The sequence below is a fragment of the Mustela lutreola genome, chromosome X, assembly GCF_030435805.1.
Source record: "Mustela lutreola isolate mMusLut2 chromosome X, mMusLut2.pri, whole genome shotgun sequence".
In the NCBI taxonomy this organism is placed as follows: domain Eukaryota; kingdom Metazoa; phylum Chordata; class Mammalia; order Carnivora; family Mustelidae; genus Mustela; species Mustela lutreola.
Window position 1 is genome coordinate 130717931 of NC_081308.1, and position 27117 is coordinate 130745047.

The 27117-nt window shown below is 47.5% G+C and overlaps 1 protein-coding gene across 8 annotated transcripts in view; it reads left to right on the plus strand.

The window, feature by feature from the left end:
* The window catches only part of ZNF185 (zinc finger protein 185 with LIM domain), a 44026-nt gene extending 19104 nt beyond the window's left edge, over positions 1–24922 (plus strand). For 6 of the 8 annotated variants that reach the window (XM_059157712.1, XM_059157713.1, XM_059157714.1 and 3 more), the window contains 11 exons: positions 1751–1837; positions 4117–4221; positions 5290–5388; positions 8358–8447; positions 13343–13540; positions 16207–16317; positions 17065–17145; positions 19148–19219; positions 20841–20943; positions 21611–21709; positions 22642–24922. In XM_059157712.1, the coding sequence (XP_059013695.1) occupies positions 1751–1837; positions 4117–4221; positions 5290–5388; positions 8358–8447; positions 13343–13540; positions 16207–16317; positions 17065–17145; positions 19148–19219; positions 20841–20943; positions 21611–21709 (1045 nt within the window). In that variant the 3' untranslated portion in view covers positions 22642–24922. The remainder of the gene's footprint in view (positions 1–1750; positions 1838–4116; positions 4222–5289; positions 5389–8357; positions 8448–13342; positions 13541–16206; positions 16318–17064; positions 17146–19147; positions 19220–20840; positions 20944–21610; positions 21710–22641) is intronic. The other 2 variants (XM_059157717.1, XM_059157719.1) reach the window with 1 other exon arrangement.
* Positions 24923–27117: the final 2195 nt, after the last annotated feature.

Sequence of the window (27117 nt, forward strand, 5' to 3'; positions counted from 1 at the left end):
CTGCCCGGCAGACAAACTGGAGAACAGTAACAGCACAGCTTCCGGCACAAGGCTTTGTACTTTAACCCCCTGTGCCTCAGCGTCCTCGTGTATACGACAGTGAGTAGTGATACCAACCTCCTGAGGCTGCCCCAAGTTCTAAATGCCACAAGCAGCTGGGGCCCCACTAGATGAGTGCCCGTGACCTCCAGCGGTTCTCAGCCTAGCTGAGGACCTAAGACTGAACTAGAGCGATCTCTGGCTGAAGCTCTGGTAGGGGGGTGGGGCTGAGGCTATTGTAACCAATTACCATGAACAACAGAAACTTATCCTCTCACAGCTCCGGAGGCCAGGGGTCCTAAACCAAGGTGTCAGTATGGCTGTATGTTTCCTGCAAAGGCTCTGGAGGAGAATCTGTTCCAGACCTTTCTCTTAGCCTCCGGTATTGCTGGCAATCCTTGTTGGTTCTTAATTTGTAGGTGTCCATTCTCACCTGGCTGTATTCCTTCCATGTGTCTGAGTACAAACGTCCCAGTCGTATCGGATTAGGACTCACTGTTTTCCAGTATGATCTTACCTTAACGTAATTACATCTGCAGGGGCCCAATTTCCAAATAAAGGCACATTCTCAGATACCGGAGAGGACTTCAGCACATCTTTTAGGAGCAACAATACAACCCATAACAGCCTCCCTGGAAGGGGTGCCCTTTGAGTGGGGTCTTCAGGAAGGAATTGCTCAAGGGGATGACAAAGAAGGAGGCTTGGACAGGCTTGGGTCATACTTTGTTCCTCTTTCCTCTCTGACATGACAACACCGGTGAACAAGTATGTTTTTATTTGCCTATGATGTTCTCAAGTGGGGTGTGTCCCAGCCACGTGCTTTATGCTGTCATCATTGCTATCATGGGAGGACAAAGAGATCAGAGCTGCCCTTGTGCACCAGGTACCCTGTCCCTGGAAGCCCTTCCATTTCACTCATGTCATCTCCAAGTCCCAGGAGGGACATAAACAAGCAGCCCACTGACCCAGTCCTCTTAAGGCCTCCTTGTTTAGGTTGGAGCTAGACGTCAGAATCAACTCTAAGGTGACTTTCAAAGGAGAGCAGCCAAGTCACCCTAGTTGACCCGAAGTGAAGACCATCTGCCTCCCAGCCCTCTCCCTGGCAGCCTCTGCCTCTTCCTCCCCCACCTCTAGCTCACAGGCACCTGGTCACTTGCTTTCAGGCCCCAAGTCCCTGATATCCTACACCCACCAGCTCACACTCCAAATTCGGTCTGTAGGTTTCCAGAGAATCTGGTTGGGGATCAGTCCTCATCAGTCCATGTATACAGAATTCCCACTGGCCTCACAAATAGCCATTTTGGACTTTCCAGAGGGACCACATCCAGGGATCACCTCCGCAAGTGGATAGCAGCATCATGGCAGCAGCTACAGACAGAGCATTGGAGCTGGGTGGTCGCACTGCCGCCCAGAAGGCCCTTTGCTGTGCCTCAGGGGGTCTGGGCTTGTGGGTGGGAGATTGGTAAACGGGTGTTTGTTTCACTCTCCTTCCTCTGGGGCCTGGAGGTCAGTGGCCCACACTCAGCTGTAGCACCAAGAAAACTTAAGGCCAAAGAGGAGACAAAGAGGAGAAAAAAGGCAATGGGTCTGGGTGTCCCACGGCATTAGCCAGGAAGCTCCTGAGGGAGAATGCCCTTGGACCCCTGCCACAGTTGGGAAACAGGAAGGCTTGTCTTACCAGCAACTCCCTGGCTCTCTTCCTTGGCTGCAGTACAAGAGGCGAGGAGATTGTCCGCCTGCAGATCTTGACACCTGGAGCAGGACTCCGCCTGATGGCCCCAGACCTGGAGGGAATGAGGTATGGGGGCCCTGCTGGGCTCCTTCCGTGGCATTTTAGAGGTGGGGTCAGTAGGGAAGGGATACAAATGGTCAGGGCAAGGGGCTGGTTGGTGAGAGACATGGTCAACCTGGGTCCCCTACCCCCATCTCATTCTTTCCACCCCAGGGGTGACTGCCCCCTGGCCGGAAATGTTAACCATCTGATGTACACGGTGCTGGGGAAGGTGAGTGACAGGGGGACCACAACCAGCAGGGATCACAGAGGGCCTAGTCCTTGCCCTGAGATAGGAGGGAGAGAGTCATGCAACAGGCAGGCAGGAGGGTGCGCTGGGCGGGCGGGGGGGGGGGAGCCGGCAGGGTTTGCTAGGGGCTGGGACCCAGGGAAGATGGGGTGGGGGCAAGGGGAGATCTGAGCAGGGAGGTGCCAGTTCTCTCTGAAGGGACAAGTGACAGGTGGGATCCGTCTTCTATTCATTTAGCTATTCAGTCAGCTACCGTTTACTGAGTTCCTGATGCACACCTGACCCCCGAGTCCCTGCCTCATGAAGCCCAGAGTCTGGGGAGGGAGGCCAGAGTGTTTGCCCACTAGAGCAGTAGGAGCTCCAAGTAGGGGCCCGTCACCAGCTAGAGGTGGGGATGGTTAAGGGAAGGCTCCCTTGGAGAAGTGGCATCCAAGATGAGGCCTGGTGGATCTCTAGTTCCCTTTACTCTCTGACTCCTCCTCCACATCCCCACCCCAGTCAGGCACTGAGTCCTGCCCATTTTACTTTAGGGATGTTTCCTCTTATTCTTCTATTGCCCCATCCCTAGACTCTCCACATCTCTACCTGCGTGAGATTTCTAAAAGGCAGAAGTAGTTAAGCCAGCACACTGGGGAAAATCCTGCCAGTGCACAGTTGTCCACTCATAGATCATTGTTCCCCAAGAACTCTGAGCACCTGCAGTTAAGTGTTCCATACATTCCCTTTGGACCAGAACAGAAATTCAGGAGTGTTTGTTACTGGAATGATTTCTTTAATAAGGCGATATCGAAAGCTGCTTCATTGATTTCCCTAAGGTGACCAATCTCTGAGAAACAAGGGCAAAATGACCCCAAGGGATGTAGGAGGAAGTCAGGCCGCCTCCAGTGAACATTCCTGGTGTGTCTCCTGTCTTCAGAGCCCACAAGGCTTCTGGTACTTTGTCTGGGAACGGCGAAGCTACAACAACCCATTGATCTCCCACTTGTCAATGGGATAATCAAACTGGGGGAAGAAGAAAGAGGGAAAGCTAGAATTCACCAAGCCCTACCTTGCCCCAGCAGCCTAGCAGGTGTCCCCATGCAGGATGTAAACGCAGTCACTGTGTCCATTTAATAGATGTGGAAATTGAGACCCTGAATGGTCAAGTAGCGTGCTCAAGGTAGCATGGCCAAGAACAGGCAGATTCAGGACTCCCACTGAGGCTGCTTGACTCCTGCTCTATGCCTTTCCATGGTGGAGCATGGGCATGGGCATGGAAAGGGATGCTGAGAAGACCCAAGTCTCAGGGCAGAAGAGGAGAAAAGGTGAGGGAGACTGGGAAGGGAGGAAGGGAGGTAGGGGCTGGTGTCAAAGACTTAGAACAGACAGACGGAGGAAGCAAGCCAGAGGTGTCCCACTAGGTCAGAGAGAACAGAGGGAGGTTGAATTAGGAGGTTAGGAGCAGTCTTAACATCATAGAGAATTACAGCCCAGAACTCTGCAACCAAAGTTCTGGACTAATTTGAACCATTTGGGTTAGAATCCTAGCTCTTCCCCTTGTTACCTGAGGAACTTGGGGCACATTGCTTGGGCTCTCTGTGCCCTCATTCACTCATCTAGAAAGTAGACATGGACAAATACAGTGTGCATATACTGGGGTTTACCTGGAGGATTAATGCATGCAGAATCATGAGAATGGAGTCTGACCTTCAGTCAACAGTCACTATTACTAATGAGAATTTGAGAATTGGCCAGTCCCACAATATCAAATTTTTTTTTAAAGATTTTATTTATTGACAGAAAGAGAGATCACAAGTAGGCAGAGAGGCAGGCAGAGAAGTGGGGAGGGGAGCAGGCTCCCTGCTGAGCAGAGAGCCCGATGTGGGCCTCGATCCCAGGACCCTGAGATCACGACCTGAGCCCAAGGCAGAGGCTTAACCCACTGAGCCACCCAGGTGCCCCACAATATCAAATTTTGAGTTCCTTGGAGACAGTTGGCATTTAGGGATGAGCTAACTGCCTTCATCTGAGTGTGGGTGGCTACTGGGTGGTTGACTTATGTTTCTTTCCTCCATAGTTCTTCCCCAGGCTCCAAAGACAAAGAGGCCCCCAGCCCTAGAGAGGCCAAGAGAGACTTGGTTGGTGAGGAGGCCCGCAAGAGCCCCAGTCTAGACCCTGAAAGGTAATTTGGTGTAGGGACGTAGAGCCCATGTAGCCTTTGGTCTAAGGTCAATGGGTAGAGCTAGGACCAGGACTGTCCAGTTCCCCATTGTGTCCCCAGTGTCTGAGGCAGTGCAGGTCCTCAGTGAATATTTGTTGAAAGAATAAATGAAGGAATGCATGAGGCCTGGAGAAGGGCAGGCCCCTCCCTCAGGGAGCCAGTTGCAGAGCTGGACAAATCTCTAGGCCAGACCACCCCCACCTCAGCTCTTGGCCTATCTTCACTGTGGCTTTGTCCCCACTGAAAGCAGTCCTGCTGATGGCCAGGGCAAACAAGGCTGCCAAGTGATTGGTTTAAGGTAGTCAGTGACTGAAGAGTACATGGGCCTCAACAGAACATCTAGCATGGACTTCCAGGATGACCTATGGCTAAAGGGAGACATGGTAGAGGCTGGCAAAGATGGGAGGCAGAGCTAGTTGGGGACGGTGAGTCCAGAAGGGGTGGTTGTGCCCAGCCGTCCTGTGACCATCTCATTGAGTTGTCCTCTAAGACAGACCAGGGAAGCCTGGGTGTGGTGAGCAGTGGCTGAGAGTTAGACATTTCTTCAATGAGATGCTAGTAGCCAGCAATGGATAAGAGCCACAACCTTGCCTGCCTGCCACCATTTTCTCAATGTGGAGTTCTGGACCCCCAGTGGAGACTCAGCCATGGAAACAAGGGAAGGGAATCCGGATGTCTTGCGGATCTTGTTTCTGCCCTGGGCTCTGTGGTTTATTAGTGACCCCAAATGTCTTGCCCCTTGTTCTGTTAGTCATTGATCCCTCCATTGTGCCAGCCTCCTCCTGAGTTGTCACTTTGTTCTGTTTTTGTTTTTGTTTTTGTTTTTTGGCTCCACTCTTGCTCCCAGTCCATCAGGTTTGGAAGAAAAGCAGAAATACTTGCTAATGTCAGGTTGGCTCTAGTTAGAGCAGCACAGGGTGGCAGCCGAGAGCCGGGGTTTCTAGTCCTTGAGGCTTGCTCTCAAGACATCTTAGTTATATTAGATCAAAACCTAATCAGAGTCAGCAAATGGTTCTCTTCCCAAAACAGGTCAAGTGCACAGTCAAGTGATGGCAATGTGGGATCCAGAGCCATGGGCTTCCTACCTGAAGTCTTGACTGGAGCAGACATTGGCTCTGAGAGAGGAAGGTAAGCTGCCTGGGGGAGACAGATGGCCCCAACTTATTGATTCTCTCATGTCTTTGGTGACAAGCCAGGGTCAAGCTGCCAGAACTGCTGGGGTTGCTCAGACTGGGCCCCGTTATTTCCCATAGTCCTTTATAGCTTGCTTCTCCAGCTGCTGCCACCACATCCTTTGTCCCTGGGCTTTCCACTTAAGGGAATTGCCCATGCTTGAGTTTTGTTCTGTCTACCTTCTGCCATTGGCCCCCTCAAGATCCTCCAGAGCAGACACAAGGGCTCCCTTGCAGCTGGAGGCCCAGCTCCTTCTTGGGCAGGCCTCAGAAGGTAGGATGAACGTGTGGGGAATGAATGAAGGGACAAACTAAACAAAATAATGACCAAATGATGGTCATTTGTTTCTTCTTGGCTGAGCTCTGAGGGCTAAAGCTGAAGAAGGTCCTTCACCGCTGCTTTCTCCATTCCCTTCCAGAAGCTCCATATCTCCTTTTCCTGCCCTACCCGCCTTTCCTGGCCAGTTATGCTTTGTGGTTCAGTGAGAGGAAAAGCAGTAGCCCCTGTGAGAAGACAGGCATGTCTGCCTGGGCTCAAATTCCTAGACCTGGGTGGAGTCAGGAGCGGCTTTCTCAGGTGATTCAGGAAATGGCAAGGTCCCACCTGTCCCCAAGTGATTTCAAGCCAAGCATGAGTCATCCTTGGAGACAAAGGATGGGAATGATGATGTTGGCCCAGTTTGTTCAATTCCAAGTTGTGCTAGCTCCCTTATGGTTCAGAGCAAATGAACAAAGAGGAATGACAAAGCCAGGATCTGCCCTACCACTGTGCTTCAGCAGTTGCAAGGAAAGATTGCTGTGCTGGGGCCTTGGCTCTTTGAGGTGCCACTAGTGGGGAGGGCTCTCTGAGAGCCCAGTACTTACAGACTGCATCACTGTGTGCTGGCCAGCATGGTTGTGTTATTAAATGAATTTGCTCGTTGCTGTTGTAGACTTCTGCTTCATGTTTGAATATTCATCTAGATCACCCTTCTTACTTACACACCTTCATAAAATGAAATCTTTGCATTCTGCTTTCATTTTCCTTAAAGTGAAGCCAAATATCAAGTTACCTTACAAAATATCTGAAGAATCGTCTAGACTTTTATGCCTTTTAACCTTTCAAGATTCAAGAGTTTTTTATGTTGTTTTACCTATCCTTATTTTGACTATGATTTTTAAGAAACTTCCTGTTATTATATTTCCAAGGAAAATGTTGTTTCTTTTTTTAAGATTTTATTTTTAAGTGATCTCTACACCTAATGTGGGGCTTGAACTTACAACCATGAGATAAGAGTTGTATGTTCTACCAACTAAGCCAGCCAGGCACTCCAGAAAATGTTCTTTCTTTCTTTTCATTTAAAGATTTCATTTATTTATTTGTCGGGGGTGTGTGTGTGTGTGTGCATGCATACAAGCAAGGGAAGTGGCAGGCAGAGGGAGAAACAGGCTCCCTGCTGAGTGAGGAGCCTGATGTGGGACTCGATCCCAGGACCCTGGGATCATGACCTAAGCTGAAGGCAGATGCTTAACCCACTGAGCCACCCAGGCATCCCAGAAAATGTTATTTCTTATGCAGAAAAGAACCACTCCTTTTCCATTCACTTTTCTCCCCCATTCACTTTTATGAATAATTGAATTTAGTAATTATGGTTGTAAGTACAACTGGGATAAACGGATTTGAGAACAAACATGAGTGTAGCCTTGCATAGGTGTGAGGTGAGCTGTGACTGCTCAGCATGCTGTGAGCATCGATCTGCCGGATTTACAGAGGCAAAGAATGCAACCTACCTCTGGGAAGACTGGGCAATTTAGCAACCCACTCACTCAGTCTGTAACAAGCTGATGGATACAGATGGACTGATAAGGGATGCTGCTTCTATAAGTGGCCCCAGGCCCCAGTAATAATAACAGAAGCAATTTAGCACATGATATGGATTAGGCATTATTCTAAGTACTTGGCATATATTAATTCATGTATTATTCTTGGAAAACTTATGAGGCAAAAACTTATCCCCATTTCACTGATGACCAAACTGAGGTCCAGAGGAGTCCAGTGATATGCCTAAGATCACACAGCTGGGAGGTAGCAAAGTGCTGATTTGAATGTAGGCAATATACTGCCCCAGTGTCAGGCAGCTGTGGTCTCTAAGTGAGTATTATGCCCTGAGCATCTATTTGAACAGCCCTTCAGCTCTCATCATCTGTTGGAGATGGAAGCCATTGTTTGGAGAGGGAATAGACATACAGACACAAAGTCCTGAACCGAGACCAAGTTTGGACTACTTCATAGACTCTGCTTAGCTGCTGGCTTCCCCCATTTCCTGAATGATCAGGATGTATGTGTGTAGTGCCAACTCTCAGCCTTGTAAGCCTAGTACCTACTCACAAGGATCCAAGCTGAGGTAGCAGAAGGGATGGCACTGGGAGACAGAGCTAAGGAAGAGACCATCCTGTAGGGACTGAAGCTCAACCCAGCAAGCAGAAGTCAGGAGGAGGAATCCCAGGGACAGTCAACCAGTACTAGGAGGCTCAGTACTCAGCAAATGGAAGTGGTTGAGGAGGGCATATGGGTCCCGGGGTGCTAAGGGGCAATGGGAAGGGGTTGTGCATCCCTACACAGCAGGCTTTTGACCTATTTCATCTATCAGTCCACCAGTAGGAGTGGCTAGTTTGCTGTGGGTGTGTGGAACATTCACTAAGGAGCAATCTTCCTGTACTCCCACACAGCCCCAGGAGATGTAGGTCAGGCAAGGATACTGGAACCCCAAACCAAGAGCTGATCAGGAGCAGTGCTTGATCTTGAACTCAGGTGCTAAGGGTTAGAGAGATGCCATTCTTTACTGACAGATATTGCTCCCCCTTTCCTGTGAGAAGACAGCTGGGAAGGGACTCCATTCTCCTTTGGTCTGAGGCCTCAGTAGGCATGTGTGCTTTCTCCTGCAGTTCCAGTACTACTCTGGCCTCTGCTGGACCAGCTGATCAGAAGAGTGACAGTCCAGCCAACCTGGAGGACAGAGAGGCACACCTGAAGGGGTAAGGCATCCGGCAACAGTGCTGAGCTTCTTAGGTAGAGAGAGCAAGTCAGGTATGTGTCAGCCTTTGGTCTGGAGGGTGAGGCCAGCAAGTCCAGTGAGCATGTGGCAGGAGCTGAAGCCCCAGCTAGAGCCCTCTGGCCTCTGCCTCTGGGGCCACAAAGGTTTTCACTACATCTTGTTGCCTCCAGCCAGGAAGTGTTCCATAATCAGGAAGTCACCCACTCTTTCAATCAACAGTCACTGAAATGGCACCTACCCTGTGCTGGAGGCTGGAGAAAACAGATATGGCTGAAGGGAGGCAAAGCCTGGCCCACAGTGCAACTATACATTATGTGGAAGCAGGGAAATGGGGGACAGCTTCATGGGTTAGGTGGCTTTTGGGCCAAATATTGAAAGGTGAATAGAGGTCTTTCAAGCAAAGGAAACAGGATATGCAAAGGATTCCAAACAGCTGGCTATTTCCTGGGCACTATATGTAGTTGAGTGTGGCTAGTACTGAGGGTCCTTGTCAGGGACTGGTGGAATAGAAGGGGCTGATTGGCATTTAATACCAGATATTGTTAATGATCACAACCACCATTTAACTTTGGGTCACCTACTGTGTGCACAGTCCTCAACTCACTGTGTCTTATACAGTGCTCCCCACAATCCTGTGAGGTTTGTACGTAATTAGAAGGAAGAACAAAGGTCTGGATCCTAGGTATCTGTGCCCCCTGGGAAGAACAGTGCTCTGAAAGAAATAGGGTGCTGATACAGAGTGGTGGCAGTGAAGAAGTTTATTACTTACATGGGGTAACTTGGGCAAGTTCCTGTAAAGAGGAAAAGGAACCAATTCTAGGAATATGAATGAGAAAAGAGTTGCAGATAAAGAACTGTAGACAAACCTTGCAGTGGAATACACTAGAGTGGCTGGAGCCTAGCCAATGACAGGGACCATAGATAGAGCAGGGATTTGGTAAGCTATCAGGCATGAAGCCCTATTATGTGGTTTTTTTGGGTTCAAATTGTGTTGACAGTTAACACAGTGAACACAGTAACTGACACCTATAGTGTGCTCTGGTGGATGCTTTACAATATTTCCAGCAATTCCACAAAATGAATAACCTAGGAAAACTGAGGCAGAGAAAGGTTAAGTAACTTGTGTAAGGGCTTACAAGTGGCAAAGCAGAGTTCCAGTGCAAGAGCCTCTAAAAACAACACTTCAGGAATAACTTCAAGAAGTTATTTTATGAAATCTGTTGTGTGAAACAGATTTTCAAGATACAGAACTAGTAAGTGTTAGGTAGTTAAAGTGTAAAGCACCCTGTCTGCGTCATCTCATCCAATTTTTCACAGACTTGGGGCAGGATCTCTCTTTTTATTATGCAATATGACAACAGAGAAAATTCTGGCTGCACTTGAGAATCACCAGGAAAGTTTAAAAAAACAAAACAAAACAAAACTTTCTGAGCCCTATGCAGAGGTTTAGATTTAATTGGTTTTTAAAAGATTTTATGTATTTATTTGAGAGGGAATGAGAGGGGAGAGGGTCAGAGGGAGAAGCAGACTCTCCGCTGGGCACGGAGCTCCAGGGTGCAGTCAGTCTCAGGACTCCAGGATCGTGACCTGAGCTGAAGACAGTTGCTTAACCAACTGAGGTATCTAGGCGCCCCTAGCTTTAATTGTTGTATGGTGGCTTACAGCACCCAAATCTTAAAAATCCTACAGTTTATTTTCATGTGCAGTCTGGGCTGAAAATCATTGCCGGCTTCGCGCGTGCTCTTCTGATTGGCGCGTGCCCACCATAGTGCCGGACGACACCGTCTTGTGTGCGCCTGCGCGGCGGGGCGAGCGCGCCGCATTTGTGTGCGCCTGCGCGCACCGCCATTTCCTGCATGGGGTGCTCGGGTCGCAGTGCCTATCGGGAAATGCGACCATCCCGAAAGCGAAATGGCTGTCCAAGGCTGCGAAGGCCCCGGTGCAGCTTGTCCTTCTGCCGTGCTGGTTGCGGGCGCTAGATGGCGCGCGAGGATCAGAAATGGGCCGGGTGCTCCGTCGGGGCCGCCGCGGGCCTGGAGGAAGCCGGCGGCGTCACCGGCCTTGGGGTTGTCGCAGGCCCCTCGGACCCCGTGTGGGCCAGGGCCGCACTCCAGGCAGAGGCGGCAGAAAGCGGGCGGGCTGCGTGCCCGCAAGGAACCGAAAGGGGCTCCTGTGGCCCCAGCCTGTTTGCCGGGGTGCCTTGGTTGTCTCCGGCCACTGATCTTCAGAGCTGTCTGGAGGCAGGCTGTGTGGACACACGGGAGGGCAGCCAATCCTCCATCCATGAGGGACCAACTGGGCGGATCTGTCTGTAGGGCTCTGGGGTTCTGGCAGCTTAATTTTCAAGAATTGTGTGGGGAAGAGTGTTGGAGTTGGGCAAGGAGATCCTGCAGAAGCTCTACCACTTACTCGCTATGTGGCCTTGGGTGTGTTTCTCCAAGTTCATTCTGCTCACTGCGGGACAGGCCGGTAAGTGGACAGGCAAGATGTTAGCGTAAGGAAAGTGACTTTATCCAGAAAGCCAGCAAACCAAGGAGATGGAGGACTGTTATCTAACGAACTGTCTCTCTTGGCATGAAATTTGAGCTTCTAAAAAAAGTCAAAAGAAAGTTAGCTGAAGGGCAAGGAGGGGTGGAATTAAAAGGTAACTAGCATCCGTAGGCATCCCAGTGCAAGGTTGTGTAATTTCTATGTACTTGGTCAGTTTATCTTTGTTCACAGGAATCTGGTCATGTTGTTCCTGTAAATCTTAACATAGTCATTCTGATCATGCCTACTTATCTCCTTGGTGAGGTAAGTTTTGGGTAAAGAGTGGTTTTTGAAAAACATAGCTGTGGCATGCCTACATGCATAGGTCTAAGTTATAGGTCATAGTAGCAGGGAAAATGGGAAGCAATATGGAGTCAAACATGCAAAGTTTGTTCCTATTACACTCTGTGAATTTCCTTACCTATAGAATAGTGGTAGTAGCTACCTCTCGGGGCTGTCGTGACGGTTAAGTGAGTTTGTTTGTGTAAAGTATGTAGGACATTCACTGGCACAAAGTACTATGTCAAATTTCCCTTTTATAAACACTTCGAGTTAAATAAAGCAGCCCCAGAGGAATACCCCCTTTTACTAGAACTATTTAAAAAATACTGGGAACGCTGGCTGTTGCTCCTTATACAGTTTTATTGAACTGATTACTTTTAATAAGACACAGAGTAGTTCATCCCCTCCCCACCAAACTTCTGGTATTTTTACATCTAAAACATAGAGTATTCCTCTTTGTTATGTTGCAAGCCTGGGGTTTCCACATTTATGTTCTTTCTGTACAAGGAATAGGTAAACCTTAAGCACATGTATTCGCTGTGAACAACCATTATCTACCAGCAGAGGAGTATTTTGGAGGTAGTGTAAGAGTGGAAGGGAGTGTTATCTTCCATGTGGGAGTGCAATTGTGTGCAATAGACAGAAGCTCTATTACGCTACTGAATCTTTAATCTAGTTACAGCTAGAAGTATTATTTTGCTGATCTCTAAAATCTTGACTTCCAGGCAGTTTATTAGGGGCATAGGGGACATCCCTCCTGGGACTGTTTTACTAGGATTTCCTTTTTATAGGCCAGATGGATTACAGCTCCTATAATTGTAGTGACTTTGCACTGAAGCCTAAGGCAAAGAAACCATATTCATCCCCTTGTCTTTGTGTTATAATGGACCCCCAAATTACTCTTTGCAAACAATCTTGGACGTAAGTCACAAATTGATGATGTCAATCCCTATTACCATAATTTTATGAAGGACAGGAGATGGGACAGGATTCTGATTGACTCCAAAACGAGTTCAGGGCTTACAGAGGCAGGAAACAAGCTCTCTAGGCCTTCTAGGTTTGTCTTTCATTCAAGCATGTATGTTGCAAGTAGGGGTGTGGTGGGTGCATCAGGGTATCCTACTGGCTAAGGGACTGGCATTATCTGAGAAGACTACTTTTGACATCTGGTTGGACTGGAACAGAAAATCAGGTTAAGCAGCACAGAAAGGGACAACATCTACTTGCCTGCAGATTTTCCTGGGCAGCTGATAATGGTATTTTGGCTCATGTCACTTGAGGCTGAAGAATCACATTGCTCCCTGTGTTATTTCAGCTTGAAGGCATGGAGCATAGCTATTATGGGATTAACTTCTATGAATGAAGAGTCTCAGGGTTAGAGGAAACTGGTAGTGTTATCTTCTTGACCCTTGGTAGTCCTGCCAGTAATTGCAGGCATGCTGCTGATGTTGTGAGGCTTGAGTTCAGATTAAGCCAGGGCCCAAGTAATGATGAACTAGATTTTTATTTTCTAGAACGCTGGGCTTATATGCTCAATAACCCGACTCAGTGTCCTTGGTCTACTGAGCATATATCTTTGAGGCCTCAGGTAACAGTACCATCACACATAGAGGTCATGAAGAAGGCATGCAGAAGGCACCAGGAGAAAGAACAGTGTCCCTGGAAGGATCTCAGATGGGGATGGTGTTGGTAAGGGTGTTCGAGTGTAGGTGTGACATGAGGCCAGGGAGGAAGAAAGATCTCCCAAAGAGCTCAAAGTACAGGATAGCCAAGAAGCCACTTTCTCCTTGCCAGATTCAGGGGATGCAAAAACATCAAAGGTTCAGGCTTTGTCTACTGTGAGTGGGGACTGCTTTTATCAGTGGCAGGGGGAGAAGTAGTGCTGGGGTCGTTCCAAAGAGGACACAGACTGTCTGTGTGGTGGGGGCCGTACTAGGCTCTTCTCTTCCCCATCTTCTGGAAGAAGAGCCCACTGTGGCCACAGGAGGTACCATCAACAAGCATTGGGTAGAGGAGGACTGGTCCCAAAGCACTTGCTCCATAAAGATATTTATTCTTCCTCAGCACCTTGGCTGGTTCTGAAGAGAAGAATGTGGCTGCCAAGGTGGGAGAGACCTGGCCGGAGAAGCCCACAGCCCTGAGAGGTGGCCAGGGAGACCCAGCTGCACCCTCCCAGCAGCCTGCATCCCCCAGGACGCCAGAGCCACAGAGCAGCCCCAGAAGACCTGAGCAGCTTGTGGAACTGGACAGCCAGGCCAGCAGGTAAGGGTTATGCTGTGCTGGGCCCCTGCTATAGCCCAGGGATTTTTTTTTTTTTTTTTTTTTTTTTTGATGTGCCGCCATGCAGAACAAACTCTAACATGTTTGGCAAATCTGTTACTCTCTGCAGGTGTGAGTGGCTAAGAGGTAGTGGGAAGGTGACCAGCAATGAATGCCCCAGGGATAGGTCTTATTGGGCTTCAATCTGGAGCTATTGCGTCCTATCTGTTAGACCAAGCCTGGAACAAAGAAAGTGCACAGAGTACCATGCTTTCTGGCAGCCATTCAGAGCATGAAAATCTGGGTCGGGAGAGGATATGGAGTGCCTCTGCCATTAATGGAGATGGAAGATCTCTGAGGAAGATGTGTTGCTCTGTGAATGGGAGCTCCCAGGAGATAAAAGATGTGAGATGAACTCTTCCTCTGCCATCACTGACAGCCAGCGCGGCTTGCATGGCAACATTTGGGTGCTCCCTTTCCTCTCTGGAGATCTTTCCACAAGGTGGCCATGAGTTTGGAAATAACCAAGAGCTATGGGCCTAGAGACTGTATGAGTATCTCCTGTGAGCCAGTTGTAGGTAGCATCCACACACACATTGAACAAGAAGGTAAAGAAAGGCCCTGCCCATTCACCCTCAGGGAGCACATGGTGCACCAACGAATAAACACAATGGCAGTAACACCATAATGATAACCATCATGGCTTTGCAGGCACTGTTCTTGTGCACGTGATTATCAGGCCAACCATACAGTGGAGGTAGTATTATTATCTCAGATCTAAAGAACACAAACAGAAGTAGAGGAAGGTTGACTAGCTTGCCAACAGTCATTCAGCCAGGCAGTGGCTTAACAGGGATTAGAAAGCAGAGTCCAGAGCCTTTACTACTTAGCACTGTGCTGTATCTGTTGCCTCTCTGTTTGTGATAAGTCCAGAAAAGAAAGAAACTGGGTCCTCTAATGGAGATAGGCCAGGACAGGGGGTATTGTAGCTAGGATGGTTGGGGAGAGCTTTTCTGCTAAGAAGGGGAGAGTGCAGTCGGGACCTGAAGCCTAGGGAGGAGCCAGACTGGAAGGGACCTGGGAAGACACAGTGGGCAGCATGTACAGAGACCAAGATGGGAGAGGGCGTTGAGGAGAAGACTGAAAGGGCTCTGTGGTTGGAGGGGAGGAAGTGAGGTAAGGATGGAGAGGGGACCAGGCGGGCGGGCCTAGGCTCGTAGACTAGAAGGAGGAGACCATGAGAGGGAGATGGGATGTCACCTGACCTGGTGGAAGTCCGTCACTTCTTACATTGCAGTCATAGAAGGATCCCCAGGGGATGTTTTCTTACCTTGCCTGCTCGGTTCTACTGCCCCTTCAACTCTTGTGCTGGGTGTGGACCACAGGATGCCAGACACTTGCTAGTTGTGCCTTCCTCTCGAAGTCTTTTTCTCTAACCCTCTGGCTTTGTATTTTATCTCCTATCTGTCTTTCCAGGTTCCCATGGGGCCTCTCCTCCCAGATAACCCACCTCCTCGAGTTTCTATGGCTCATTCCTATACCATGAGGTGACCTAGGAATAGGCACAGGGTGACTGGGCACAAACAGGGTGAGAGAGCAACTAGTCCAGAAGGGCGTCCCAGAGGAGAAGAAGGTGGTGGTATGTGCAAAGGTACGAGACAGATCAGTCAGTATGTCTAGCGATTCAGTTTGCAAAGATGAGACTGGGGAGCTAGGCTTGTTACCCGCCCCCAACCCTTGAACTAGTTGTGTTCTTGGACACTGGATTCTCTAGCAAGGGAGTGGCTCCAGTGGCCCCAGAGCCCAGGCCAGAGGTTGGTCTGAGCAGCAACATGTTGGAAAGAAGCCAAATTCAGCCCAGGACAGTGTGTGCCCATAGAGCTGTCCCAAGGCCACTGAAGAGTGGGTATATGTAAAGGGGATGGCATACAGTGGCGAGGGGGGACAGTGGCAGTGCCCGCCAGAATACCCTGACCTACAGAGGGCAGAATGAGAGCAGGTAAAGGCCTGGTCAGAAAAAAAAAAACCTTGTGAGTTAGCTAGGAGGTCAGATCTCAGGCCAACAGCTGTGTGTACAGCCAAGGGAGGGAAAGTCAGGCAAACCATCACACCTGTCAATTTCTTGCCTCTGTCCACGGCAGATGCCTTCTAGAGTGAGGGGCATCCAAGTCTGTTCTTTAGTGCTGCCTAATTGTATATATTCCTCTCTCCCTTGGTGTTCTATTCTCCAAAGAGTTCTCTGGAGTATGAGGGGGTAGAGCTTGATACTATGAAGGGGCTGTCCCATCCAGCAGTAAGGTGAGCTGGACTGTGTCTGTCAAGGCCCTGGTAGTCCTCATACTCTCTTCAAATCAAGTGAGTTACAGGTCAAGGCCTTTGGCTGTACTGGGGAAGGATACTCTAAAATTAAAGTCTTGCCACTGACTCTCAATGTTACCTGGTCACTTCGCCTGGGTTTTCTTATCTGTAAAGTAAGGGGTTCCACCCACTATCTCAGGAACCTTATAAAACACAAGCTCAGTGATTTGCACGGGTTGTTTAAACACATTAGTATATTTTTAAACTCCTTGAAGTGGCAGTCTCAGGGGGAGGCCCCCCAAACCCCGTTTGATGCTGGAAGATGTCAGCTCTCGATGTTTACACACTCACCCTCCATTTCCTTCCTTCAGGATAAGCAACCCCTCAGACGGTATGGTCGCTGTTACCGTCACTGCCTCTCCTGAGCAGCCTCATGTTTATGTCCCAGCCTCTCCAAGTGCATTGGACTCCAGTTCATCCAGGTAAGAAGAGACAACCTGCAAAGTGTTCTCTGGGCTATACCCTCCCTAGAGCTAAAGAACTGGGGTTTTATCCCATTATTGCAGGGAGACTGAGGAGGTGGAGGGCGGGGCAGCGAAATCCGAGGTCCTTGTGACAACATCAAGCCAGCTTGATAAAGGCCAAATTCAGGGCCATGGTGAGCCCAACATGAGGCAGATGTCCAGTGTTGCCAGGGACCTATCTAGGACTGAGAAGGGAGAGATTAGATTGTTGGTGGAGATTCACACACCATGGCAAGGACCAACCGTCTATGTCTGCAGCTTTGAGGCTCTCCTGCGCCAGATAAAAGGGAAAGAAAATGCAGTCAGAAGGATGGAAAGTTCACTGTACTGGAGTCTGGGGATGTGGGGCACAAGCCTCCCATAGCGTAGAGATCCGCATGAAGAAGGAAAGCATATTGACATTGATTCCAGGAGCTTTTTTATAGGGTTCTCAAATCTTCACATAGAAAGCTGAACCCACAGGCTTCAGTTTCAGCCCAGTCCACGGTGGGCTCAGCAGGGCAACAGCTCCTGTTTGCCATTTTCCTTGCCTGGTGGTGGCTAGAACCCATCAGCACTTCCATCCCCAGGATTGACCAGAAGTGTCTTCCCTACCTTCAAACCAGGTGGGAACCCTCCCAGCCCTGGACCCCTCCTTTGGGCCAGGCCCTGTCCCCTGGCATCTCTCAGTATACCTCTTTCTGTTCTACTGTGCTCCTTCTACAGCAAAGGGATTCTCTTTGTGAAGGAATACATGAATGCTAGTGAGGTATCCTCCGGGAAGCCAGTGTCTTCATGCTTCAGCAGGTAAGAGCGAGTCCCAAATCCTTCCATTGTCCTGAATCCTCAGTACCTCTTCTGGGGCTTGGCCCAGGGTTGTTTCTGTGTAATCATTTGTTGAGTGGGTGAATGCTGTAATCGCCCACAGTCATGATTTATGAATTTCAAGCTGTTTTACCTGAATCCGTGCCTTTGTGTCCCCCCTCTATTGTTAATTCATCCTATACCCCACTTCCAGTGCCATCTCTTTCCATCTGGCTTTGTTTCTTGGCAGACAAGCTTTCTGTAGTAAAATTCTGAAAGCATTGCTCTTTACAGAGTTGGTGAGGCCCTTAGGGACTTTTTACCTAGTTAATTCCATTGTATTTCAGGGCTCCTCTCTCAAGCTCCCATGCTTTTTCCAGCATGCCGGGACGCCTCACATTTGACATGCTTGACTGCAGGTCCTGCTATATGCACAACTTTTCACTCATCATCTGAAAGATATCTTCATGCCACCTTCAGTTAAAAAGTAATCCGCATTGAGACAGCATTCCTCTGGGAATGTCTTTTTTTTTTTTTTTTTTATGACACATCATCTCACTGCTACGATGAAGATTTTAGTAACAGAGAGGAACATCATGGCCTCATTTCAGGATTGGGCCTCTGGGGATTCTGAACCAGCTTTCACTGGTACTGTGGAATAATGACCATAGGTGTCAAGTTCAAGCCCCAGCTTGACCCCATTGGTTGGGTCATTTTTGATGCTCTGTCTTCCTGAACCTTAGTTTCTTCATCTGTAACTCCTTAGGGTGGTTTTTATCAATAACTTTTTTGAAATACAACTCCTATCTCATAAAATTCACTCTTTAAGTATATAATTCAGTGGTGTTTGGTACATTCACCATGTTTGCAACCATAAACACCATCCAATTCCAGAACATTTTCACCACTGCAAAAGGAAACCCCATACCCATTAGCAACCCCCCCATACCACCATCCACAGCTCCTGGGCACCATGGATCTGTTTTCTGTCTCTACGGCCTTTTTAAAATTTTTTTCAGGGAGCTCTCCTTGCCATCTAGCATTTGCATCTGTGAGTGTCACTTGACTGTACTCTTGGTTTTTCTTTTCCCATTGGCACCACTCTGTTAGATTTAATTCTTACACAGTCTGACAATTAAATTTATTTTAAAATTGAATTTTACAGTCAGTTAAAATGTTGTATCTTATGAAAAAAACAGTAGAGTTTCTTTATTGGAAGATTGTATAGTCTAGTGTGATTTCCTCTTTTGCTTTACCTTCCAGGAAGCTTAGAGATAAACTTAATGCTAAAATCAAAAACAAAACAGAACCTGGGATGAAATTCTAGCTCATGGCTTACTCCAGGTCACTTAACCTCTGCACAGCCCTTTTTCTGGCTACCTCTTAAGGGCACCACATGAGTCCTGTGAGAAAGGCAGTATCACTAAAGTGTGTCCTATGGCTTGTAGCTAGTCACACTTTCCTGGCAATAGGGCTTTAAAAAAAAAAAACCAAAAACCATGTGTGTTTATTATCAAAAGTCACATTATTGAAAAATGAAGATACAAAAAGGAAAAAAAAACCTTCTTCTCAATCCCCCCTGTAACTCAAGCATAGGTAGTATGTTAGAATGTTTACTTCTTTTATTTGTTCCCATTCCTAATGCCTGGTTTCTGCTGTGAGTGGACTCCTGGTGACTGTCACGTTATAAGGTAGTCACGTATGTGGGAAGAAAAGCCCTGATCCCATCCAGCTGGTCAATGAATTGCAGCCATTCCTCTTGTCATCTTCTTCAGCATGGCAGGTGTCCTTTGTCCCCCACTGGAAAGGCTCTTCTCCAAGAGAATTATGCCTCCCTGGCATGAAGTTCAAAGCTTCCGCTGCCACTCAGCATAACAGATGATGGCAGGTCACGTAGAGTCATGTCTCAGCTTGTGGCCACAAGGTTAATAATATCAGCAAAGCCTTTCCTCTCATGACTGGCTCCCATCTTCTTCCCTCCTCTTCCCCATCACACTCTCTGCAGTATTAGAAACACTGGAGACTCATGTGACATGGAGAAGAAACCTGCATGTGACAGCTCTCTGTACTCTGAAAGGTAAGTCTACTATCTTATCAGGGAGCTCTCAGGTCTCTAGAGAAGAAACAACTGAGGGACATTTCCACACTAAGTCCATTTGCTTTTGTCTTCCGCTTGGCTGCTTCTGGTCCACTTGCAGATCTCTCACACCACTCCTTGGATGGTGCTTCCCTTACTGGGATGTCACATTCGTGGCATTCTTGGTGACCTTTAAACCCAGCTAAGACCAGAAGGCAAACTCAAAGGGTACTGAAGGCAGATGGTGGTGTCTGAAAGGCCAGGGAGCTCATGTCAGCAGGAAAGGCCCTTGGGATTAGAACATAAATGATCACTTAAGAAACATGCACATATGACCACATATTTAAAAAAGCTAACCTACAAAAGGGAGTGGTGGGTGGAAAATTAAGAAAACTGGGTTGCTGTCATCAAGAAGCCAGACAGAACCATTCATTTGAATTGAATGAAGCTGCAGAAAGTGTCCCATTGAGGAGTTTCAAAAGCTGTCACTGGATAACAGTGGTCACAGGATGGTCTTAATGATAAAGAAGTCCTATTTTAAAATTCTTGAAACGGAAGAGAAAGGACTCTTAGAGATGCAGTTCACTCAGGTCACAGTGGAGGAAGCAAGACTGGAAGGAATAAGTAATGTGCCATATGTTACACAGTGAGTTAGTGGCAGAGCCAGGACAAAACCCCAGGTCCGCGACTACTCCTAGGTCAGAGATGTTTCTACTGTATTATCCGCCTGTGAGCTGAAACTGGTAATGTCAAAATACATGGCGGGAACAGGGCCTTGAGGAAAGAAGGAGTCCCTAACAACACTGTCAAGAGACTGAGCCCTGGTCCAGGAGCATAAAGAGGGACCAAAACTGAGATGCTCACAGTAATTCTGGGCCCTTGAAGGGAGGAGCCTATGTGGCTTCAGGTCGGTAGCACCACCCCTAGTTCCCATCAAAAGCATACTCAAATCTCTAAAAGAAAGCATTCCCAGTTTACACCTGAAGGATCAGGGCAGGCAGGTACTTTGATCAGGCTCTCTCTGGGAAGAAAGGCAGGGGTGACTCTCAAGGACAAAGGCAGGGATCCTCAAAGTGGGGAGACATGCGACCTAGAGGTTAGTATCTAGAACTTCAACATGAGCTCCCAGCAGGCTCTGCAGCCATACTGTCTTTGTGATGGTCCTTGGAGTATCATGCGGCAGGGTAGGTTCAAGAGTATAGGATCTGAGAAGCAGGGTTTACTGGTCACAGGCATGGAGAGAAGGGCCATCAAGGCAGGGCCAGGTACGGCATACAAGGGCATGTCTCCTATAGAGGAAGACATGGGTCTTCCTGTTCTAGAGGGGGTTCGTGCCCCCAGGATGCTAAGCAAGGGGTCAGGGAGAGGCAAGCTGCCTGGAGTAGGAATCATACCAGGAAGTCTTCTGGTCGTCATATGATTGCAAATAGGGCAAAGATACATGACCACCTTCTGGAAATATCATTAGGGTCTATTGTGGGCTGAGATCCAGTCCAGCCCAGGGATATGCAACCAACTGCACACTACAGACAAAGAGGGCAGGCTGAGTATCTGGGCATCTAGTCACGTCAGTAGTCTGCGTGCCAGCCTGACTGCCAAGGTCTTGTTTTTAATCTCACAGAATAAGTGGAAGGATCTGTACTTACTGCAACCAGGAGATCAGAGACTGTCCGAAGATTACCCTAGAGCATCTTGGCATCTGCTGCCATGACTATTGCTTTAAGGTAAGGAAGAAGGGTGGTACTGCTAGCATGGTCCAGAGTTAGGGAGCCTTCTGGATCAAAGAGTGAAAAGAAGGCTTGTTCTCTGTGTGGTTGTGCTCCATGTCAGAGGTGTGGCAGGACTCGGAGCTGAACGAGCAGAAGGCTCAGTGCAGGGTAGCCTTGGAGATCACTGGAGACCCAGACACCTGGAGACTCATGATTCCTCTTCTTCAAGACCCGACTGCAAGAAGGCCTGCTGCAGATAGCTGGCCACTCTTGTTCTGTAGGTGGCCACTAGAGTGGCAGGTGTAAGAGTCATGAGGACGGCAGAGCTATACCCCTATGATAGCCTTCCCTTTTATTAGATTTTCAGATCACCTTCTTTGGACCTTAAATGTCACAACTAAATTCCCACAGCCCTCCTATAACAGCAATGACTTCCTTGGTGTATGACCCCAGTTTGAGTACCTCACTATATCCGCATGCTAACCTGCCACTGTGCTTATTTTGTATATGAAGAAAGAGACACTCAGCAACTTCCCCAAGCTCATCCAGCTAATAAGGAGTGGATTTAGGGCTCAAACTCAGGCCCATTTCTGAAACCTGGGCTCCTAGCTCCTAGCTCCTGTGTGATCCCATTGCCATTGCTTCATTTACATGTTGACATCCAGCTTGTTCTCTCTTCCAGTGTGGGGTTTGCAGTAAACCAATGGGGGAGCTCCTGGATCAGATCTTCATCCACCGTGACACCGTCCATTGCGGGAAATGCTATGAGAAGCTCTTCTAGGTGGGTGCCAAGGAGCCAGAAAATTTATTAGGGGAAAGAAATGTGCCCTGGTCTCTCCTCGAGTCTCAACCCAGAATATTCTTATCTCTCTTAACCTTTATGTTTAGGGAAGCCCTATGAGACTTTGAAGCTTTAGGTGGCACAGATAAATACCCTCCCCACATATACTTCTAAGTTGCAGGGGTCATGGTCTCTTCCTCTCAAGAAGCACCTTCCATGAACCACCTCAGGTGAGCCCTCCAGCTATCTTGGGATGCTGGCCAGGCCTGTGTTGTTAACCTCATTTGAGGGCAAGCAGATAAAGACCTAAAAAGGAGAAGGGCCTGGGGAAACACCTAGCTACTGGATGACAGAATCAGGACCTCACCCAGGACTTTGAATTCAAATCCAGGGATCTCTGCTACCTTCCCTTGGGCTGCCTCCACTCTTGCTTGTACAACATCAGATCAGGACTCAAAATCCAAGGTGTTCAATAAAACAAGATACAGGTGGGGGACCAGCAGCAGGATAGTGCATGTGTGGGCAGGGATGGTGCCATCCTGTGGCTGGCCTAATCAGGAAGGGCTGCTTGGGCAGCCTCCAGACTGCATTTTCAACACAGCCTGAAGACAGGTTTGCATGCAAAAGCCAGCAGAATTGACCTCAGTGTCTGAGCTGCATGGGGCCTGGAGCCCGTAGGACGCTGCCTGTCCAGATCCTGGCAACCCCTTCTCCTTAGCACCTCCTCAGCTAGAATATCTACCTTGAAGGCAATGGGAATGGGTAGCAGTCAGGCTCTCTACCTTCTGCCTTCTCTCTAGGCCTGTTCTGCATTAACCTGGACTGTTACTCCTAATGCCTAGAAACATCAACCACCTGAAGAACCACCCAAAGACTGGTTATTGGCTTGGATGTGTATTTCCAATCTCATGGCTGCTACTATTTTCTTTTAGCTCTTCCAAGCTGAGAAGAAGCTGATGAGTCCTGGACAAGTCTGGCTGTTCCCAGTTGCCCCAAGTTGCTGGCTCCTCTTCCCTCACTTTCTTCCTCCCCATTTGATTTCTTCGTGCTTTTGCCTCTCTCTCAAGTTGAACTGCTTACATCCAGTAGAGTGTCTTAATGATGCTATGATAATTACTTACGTGTGTAGCTTTTTATAACTTAGAAAGCACTTTATGTCCATGGTCTTATTTCAGGCCCAAGAAAAAAAGGATTGAACAAGAATTTAATCTTAGCTTTCCTAAGACAGGTTGGCCTCCTGATGAGTTAAGGTGGCCTGGTACAGTAGGTGGGAGCATGGGTTTCAGTGTGTCCTGACTTTTGGGACAGAGAGCAAACCCACATTCTATGTCACAGCTCTAAGTATATCTTTGGGACTCGAAAGCAGGAGATCCCTTGAAGCTTCTGAGGGGCCAGGTTGAAGATCTTTGATGATGTCTGGTGGGTAATTTGCAGACGTTGAATGCTAGGGATTGGCATATATATATATATATATATATATATATATATATAGTTTTTTTAACTTTCCATACACATTTAAAAGTAGCTAGTTGCTTTTGAGTGAATTATACAGCAGATTTTAATTATCTTCTCCTTCCTCCTTTTCACTATAAATTGAGGTTTTTTTCTTTTCCTATAGGCATGTGGACATGTATTAGACAACCTACACAGTTAAGTTTAAATTCCATAGGGTGTGATTCTTAGGAGGCCACTGGCCAAAGAAACCTCTGTGTCTGAATATTCATAATTGATTAATACCTTTGCCCTCGATTCCCAATAGTTACAGGGAAATCTTCTAGAGTAGGTTTTAGGGGTATAGACTCCAGCCGGATCAAGAAAGGAGGAAAGTGGTTAACATTTCTCAAGGCCTTACTACATACCAGGCATTGTCACAAAGGGATGGCATTAATTCTCATACTAATCCTATGCAGAGGGTATTCTTGTTCCCAATTTACAGATGAAGATATTGAGGCTCAGAAGGTGGTCATTGCATTGTTTGGATCCATTGCTGTCTCTCTCCAGAACCCATGTTCTCTTCAGTAACAGTGAGCACAATACCAAGCATTGATTTAGTAGTGACTGTGTATTGGGCACTATGTGTATCTCATTTTACCAGGTAGCACTGCCCTCCACAGGCCTCCCCTGAGGCATACTCTTCTTACAAAGACAGAAAAGTATTAAATCATGCTTCTCCTCTGGGCATCCTAGGTCTCCCCATAAAGTACCACAAATGCCAATCGGCCCTCCCTCCCTCTCTTCCCGTTTCCATGAAAACAACTCTGAACTAACATGCTCTTCTGAACTCAGATTTCTCTACTGGATAGAGATTTGACTCACAGACCTTCCCAAAGAAGAGCTTGTCAACGCAGGGAAACCCCAGTAAGCTAACTGATCTGAGCCCAGGGCCTTCAGTAACTTATTTTTCACTACAGACTATCCCAAGATAGTAGCAGCTACTGGGTCCCAGGTGCCTGGAACGCAGAAACATGTTGGTTGTCTAAACAGATTGCAGGCCCATCCATGACTCTAAGTTTCTCTGCCCTTGGGACCAACATCCCTGTGTAAGGTCCTCGAGAGAAGGAACAACCTGCGAGTTTTTCGGATGAAAAAATGAAGGTCTCTTCTCTTGGTTTGATTAGAAAATGTCTCCATCTCTCTCCACTTTGTGAGTCCTGTGCACACTGGGTGGTGGATTTGTCTTCCCACCAGATGATCAGAGGGGAATGCCCCATTGATTTGCATAGCTGTGCATTAGATTTGCATTGGAGGGGAAACGTTGTACAATATGTCATGTACCAACACGAAATGTGAGCTGGTGTTCCTCAAGTGTAGGACTTGGCTCTTAGGAGGCACTGATACACAGGTGCTGAGTGAATGAATAAAAGAGAAAGAAAGGCTGCTCCGTATTGTGGGACCAACCCTGAGTCAGTTGATGGAGTACAGGATAAAGAGGTCCCAAATAGGCTGACTTCTCCACCTTTAAGATACACTTAGCCTTTAAAGGGGTTTTAGAGTCAATATGCAAGAAATTGAAAGAAAGCTTGTAAAATCAACATTAATTTTCTATTCAGAACAGCCTCTTTCATGTCTAAAAAGGCACAGAATTCTGCAGATTTAAGAGATGTGGTTGCATTATATTTTTGCTTCTTTTTAATTGTCTAGTGTTTTAATCATATTTGCTTAACCCAGATTAATGTACACAATTAAAATAAATGTTGAGATATTACAAGTGTCTATGTTGTCAATGTTAAGGTTTCCTTTCTTTGAGTGTACTAACTTGGTATATTTGCCGGTGTAATTTGTTTTCTCCTATTACCTGAAGCCATTCTTCTTTTTCTCTTTAAAGATTTTATTTGCTTGTTTGTTTGTTTATGAGAGAGAAAGAGTGATCAAGAGAGAGCACAAGCTGGTGAGGAGGAGGCAGAAGGAAAAGCCCATTCTGCCTGTGGACAGGACCAGTTTCAGAAAATGCATTCTTGGGTGCCTGGGTGGCTCAGTTGGTTGAGCGACTGCCTTCGGCTCATGTCATGACCCTGGAGTCCCGGGATTGAGTCCCACATCGGGCTCCTAGCTCAGCAGGGAGTCTGCTTCTCCCTCTTCCACTCCCTTCTCATGCTCTCTGTCTTTCAAGTAAATAAATAAAATCTTTTCTAAAAAAAAGAAAATGCATTTTTCAGTTGAGTTAGAATCTGTTTCCCTTTAACTATTGCCCACTGGTAATCATCCCTCTCCTATATGCCAACCCCTAAATTAGATTACAATGCTTATTAGGCTCTCCCTTCATCAAGTCTTCTCCTATTTCAACACCCCTGGCCCCACCAACTCTTCTTTGACAGTAATTCTAAATATATGCATCTCTCAAACACCTCTCAAAGGTGCCCACACACACGCACACACATCCAAATCCATTGGTCCAGATTTGTTCCAGTAGTCAAGATTTTCATCTTGCTCACTAAGGCCAGTGCTATAGAATCCTGCTGAATTGTCATTCTATCTGTCAAGTGATCCATGCTTCTGAGTTTTGTATCCAAAAATACAATTTGCATGCTATCTATGCCTTGATCCAGCCAAGGGACCCCCCCCCCCCAAAAGGCAATCAAAATGTCAGTCTGCAAGTGCCTGGGTGGCTCAGTTGGGTTAAGTGTCTGCCTTCACCTCAGGTCATGATCTCGGGGTCCTGGGATTGAGCCCTGTGTCAGGCTCAATGCTCAGTGGGGAGCCTGCTTCTCCCTCTGCCTACTGCTCCCCCTGCTTGTGTGCATGCTCTCTGTCTCTCTCTGTCAAATACATAAAACTTTTTTTTTTTTTTTCCTTAAAGTCTATCCAAAGATAGCAGACATGACAGAGGATTCCTTCCACTGCTGAGCAGGGACCTTGGAACCAATGTTCACTAGCTATTGAACTAGTGTCCCTGGAGCTAGTATCTCACCCCAACCTCAGGCACTGCCTTAGCTACAGGAACACAATTGGGAAAGGGAAAAGAGGTTTTACTACTTCAAAAGACAAGGACTACATCAGTAGCTCCTAACCAGATATTTCTAGGACTCTCTTGGTGACAGTATAAAACACGAATACCTTAAAGAGAAATACAGTAGTGTTATTTTAAAAAATCACTTAGCATATCAGGTTTCTATCAAGCAGGTTGATCTCAGTACTGGTGTCCTCCCCCATAGATCTACACTTGTGAGGGCCCCAAAGCCATTCATACTCATGTGCCCTGTAAGGACTCTGCTTATGAATGTCTTCTCCCTGTGAGTCTCCATGGAATGCATTACTTTTGTGAAGCTTCTTTGTACAATATCGTCTTTCTGTGAAGGTCCCAAGGAAGGAAGGCTTTCACCAGGGGAACCAACACTGGTTTCATTGAATAGAAAGTTATACTGCCACCTGGCAATTTGGGGCTCCTCATTCTACTGAACAAACAAGAGGGTTACTGGGTGGTTGATTGCTCCTGATTATCAAGGGGAAATAGGATTGCTGCTACACAGTGGGGGCAGGAAGGACCATGTCTGCAACCTAGGAGACTGATCCTCTGAGAGTATAAGTTAATGGAAAACTATAGTGACTCATGCAGGGAGGACCACTAAGGGTCAATAATGAAGATTTGTATCTTCCTACCAGGTAAACAACCACAACCACCTGAATGAGGTCATAGGGAACTTGAAACACTGGTGGAAGAAGGACGTTATAATTATTAGTAATAATTATTAATCTTCATTTAAATTGTGTGGATGATGCTTAATCTTATAATGTAGTCTATGGATTACAGCATATAAAAGTGTAATTGTAACAGAACTAGAAAAGGAACAGACGTCCCCCAGAAAATGAGAGTGTGCCCAGTGGGATTTTTGACACCCGTTCTTGGAGAAGGTGAAGTCATAGTTACCTATATGAAGCATAGTGTTGCTATTGATCATTTAAGAGAAAAA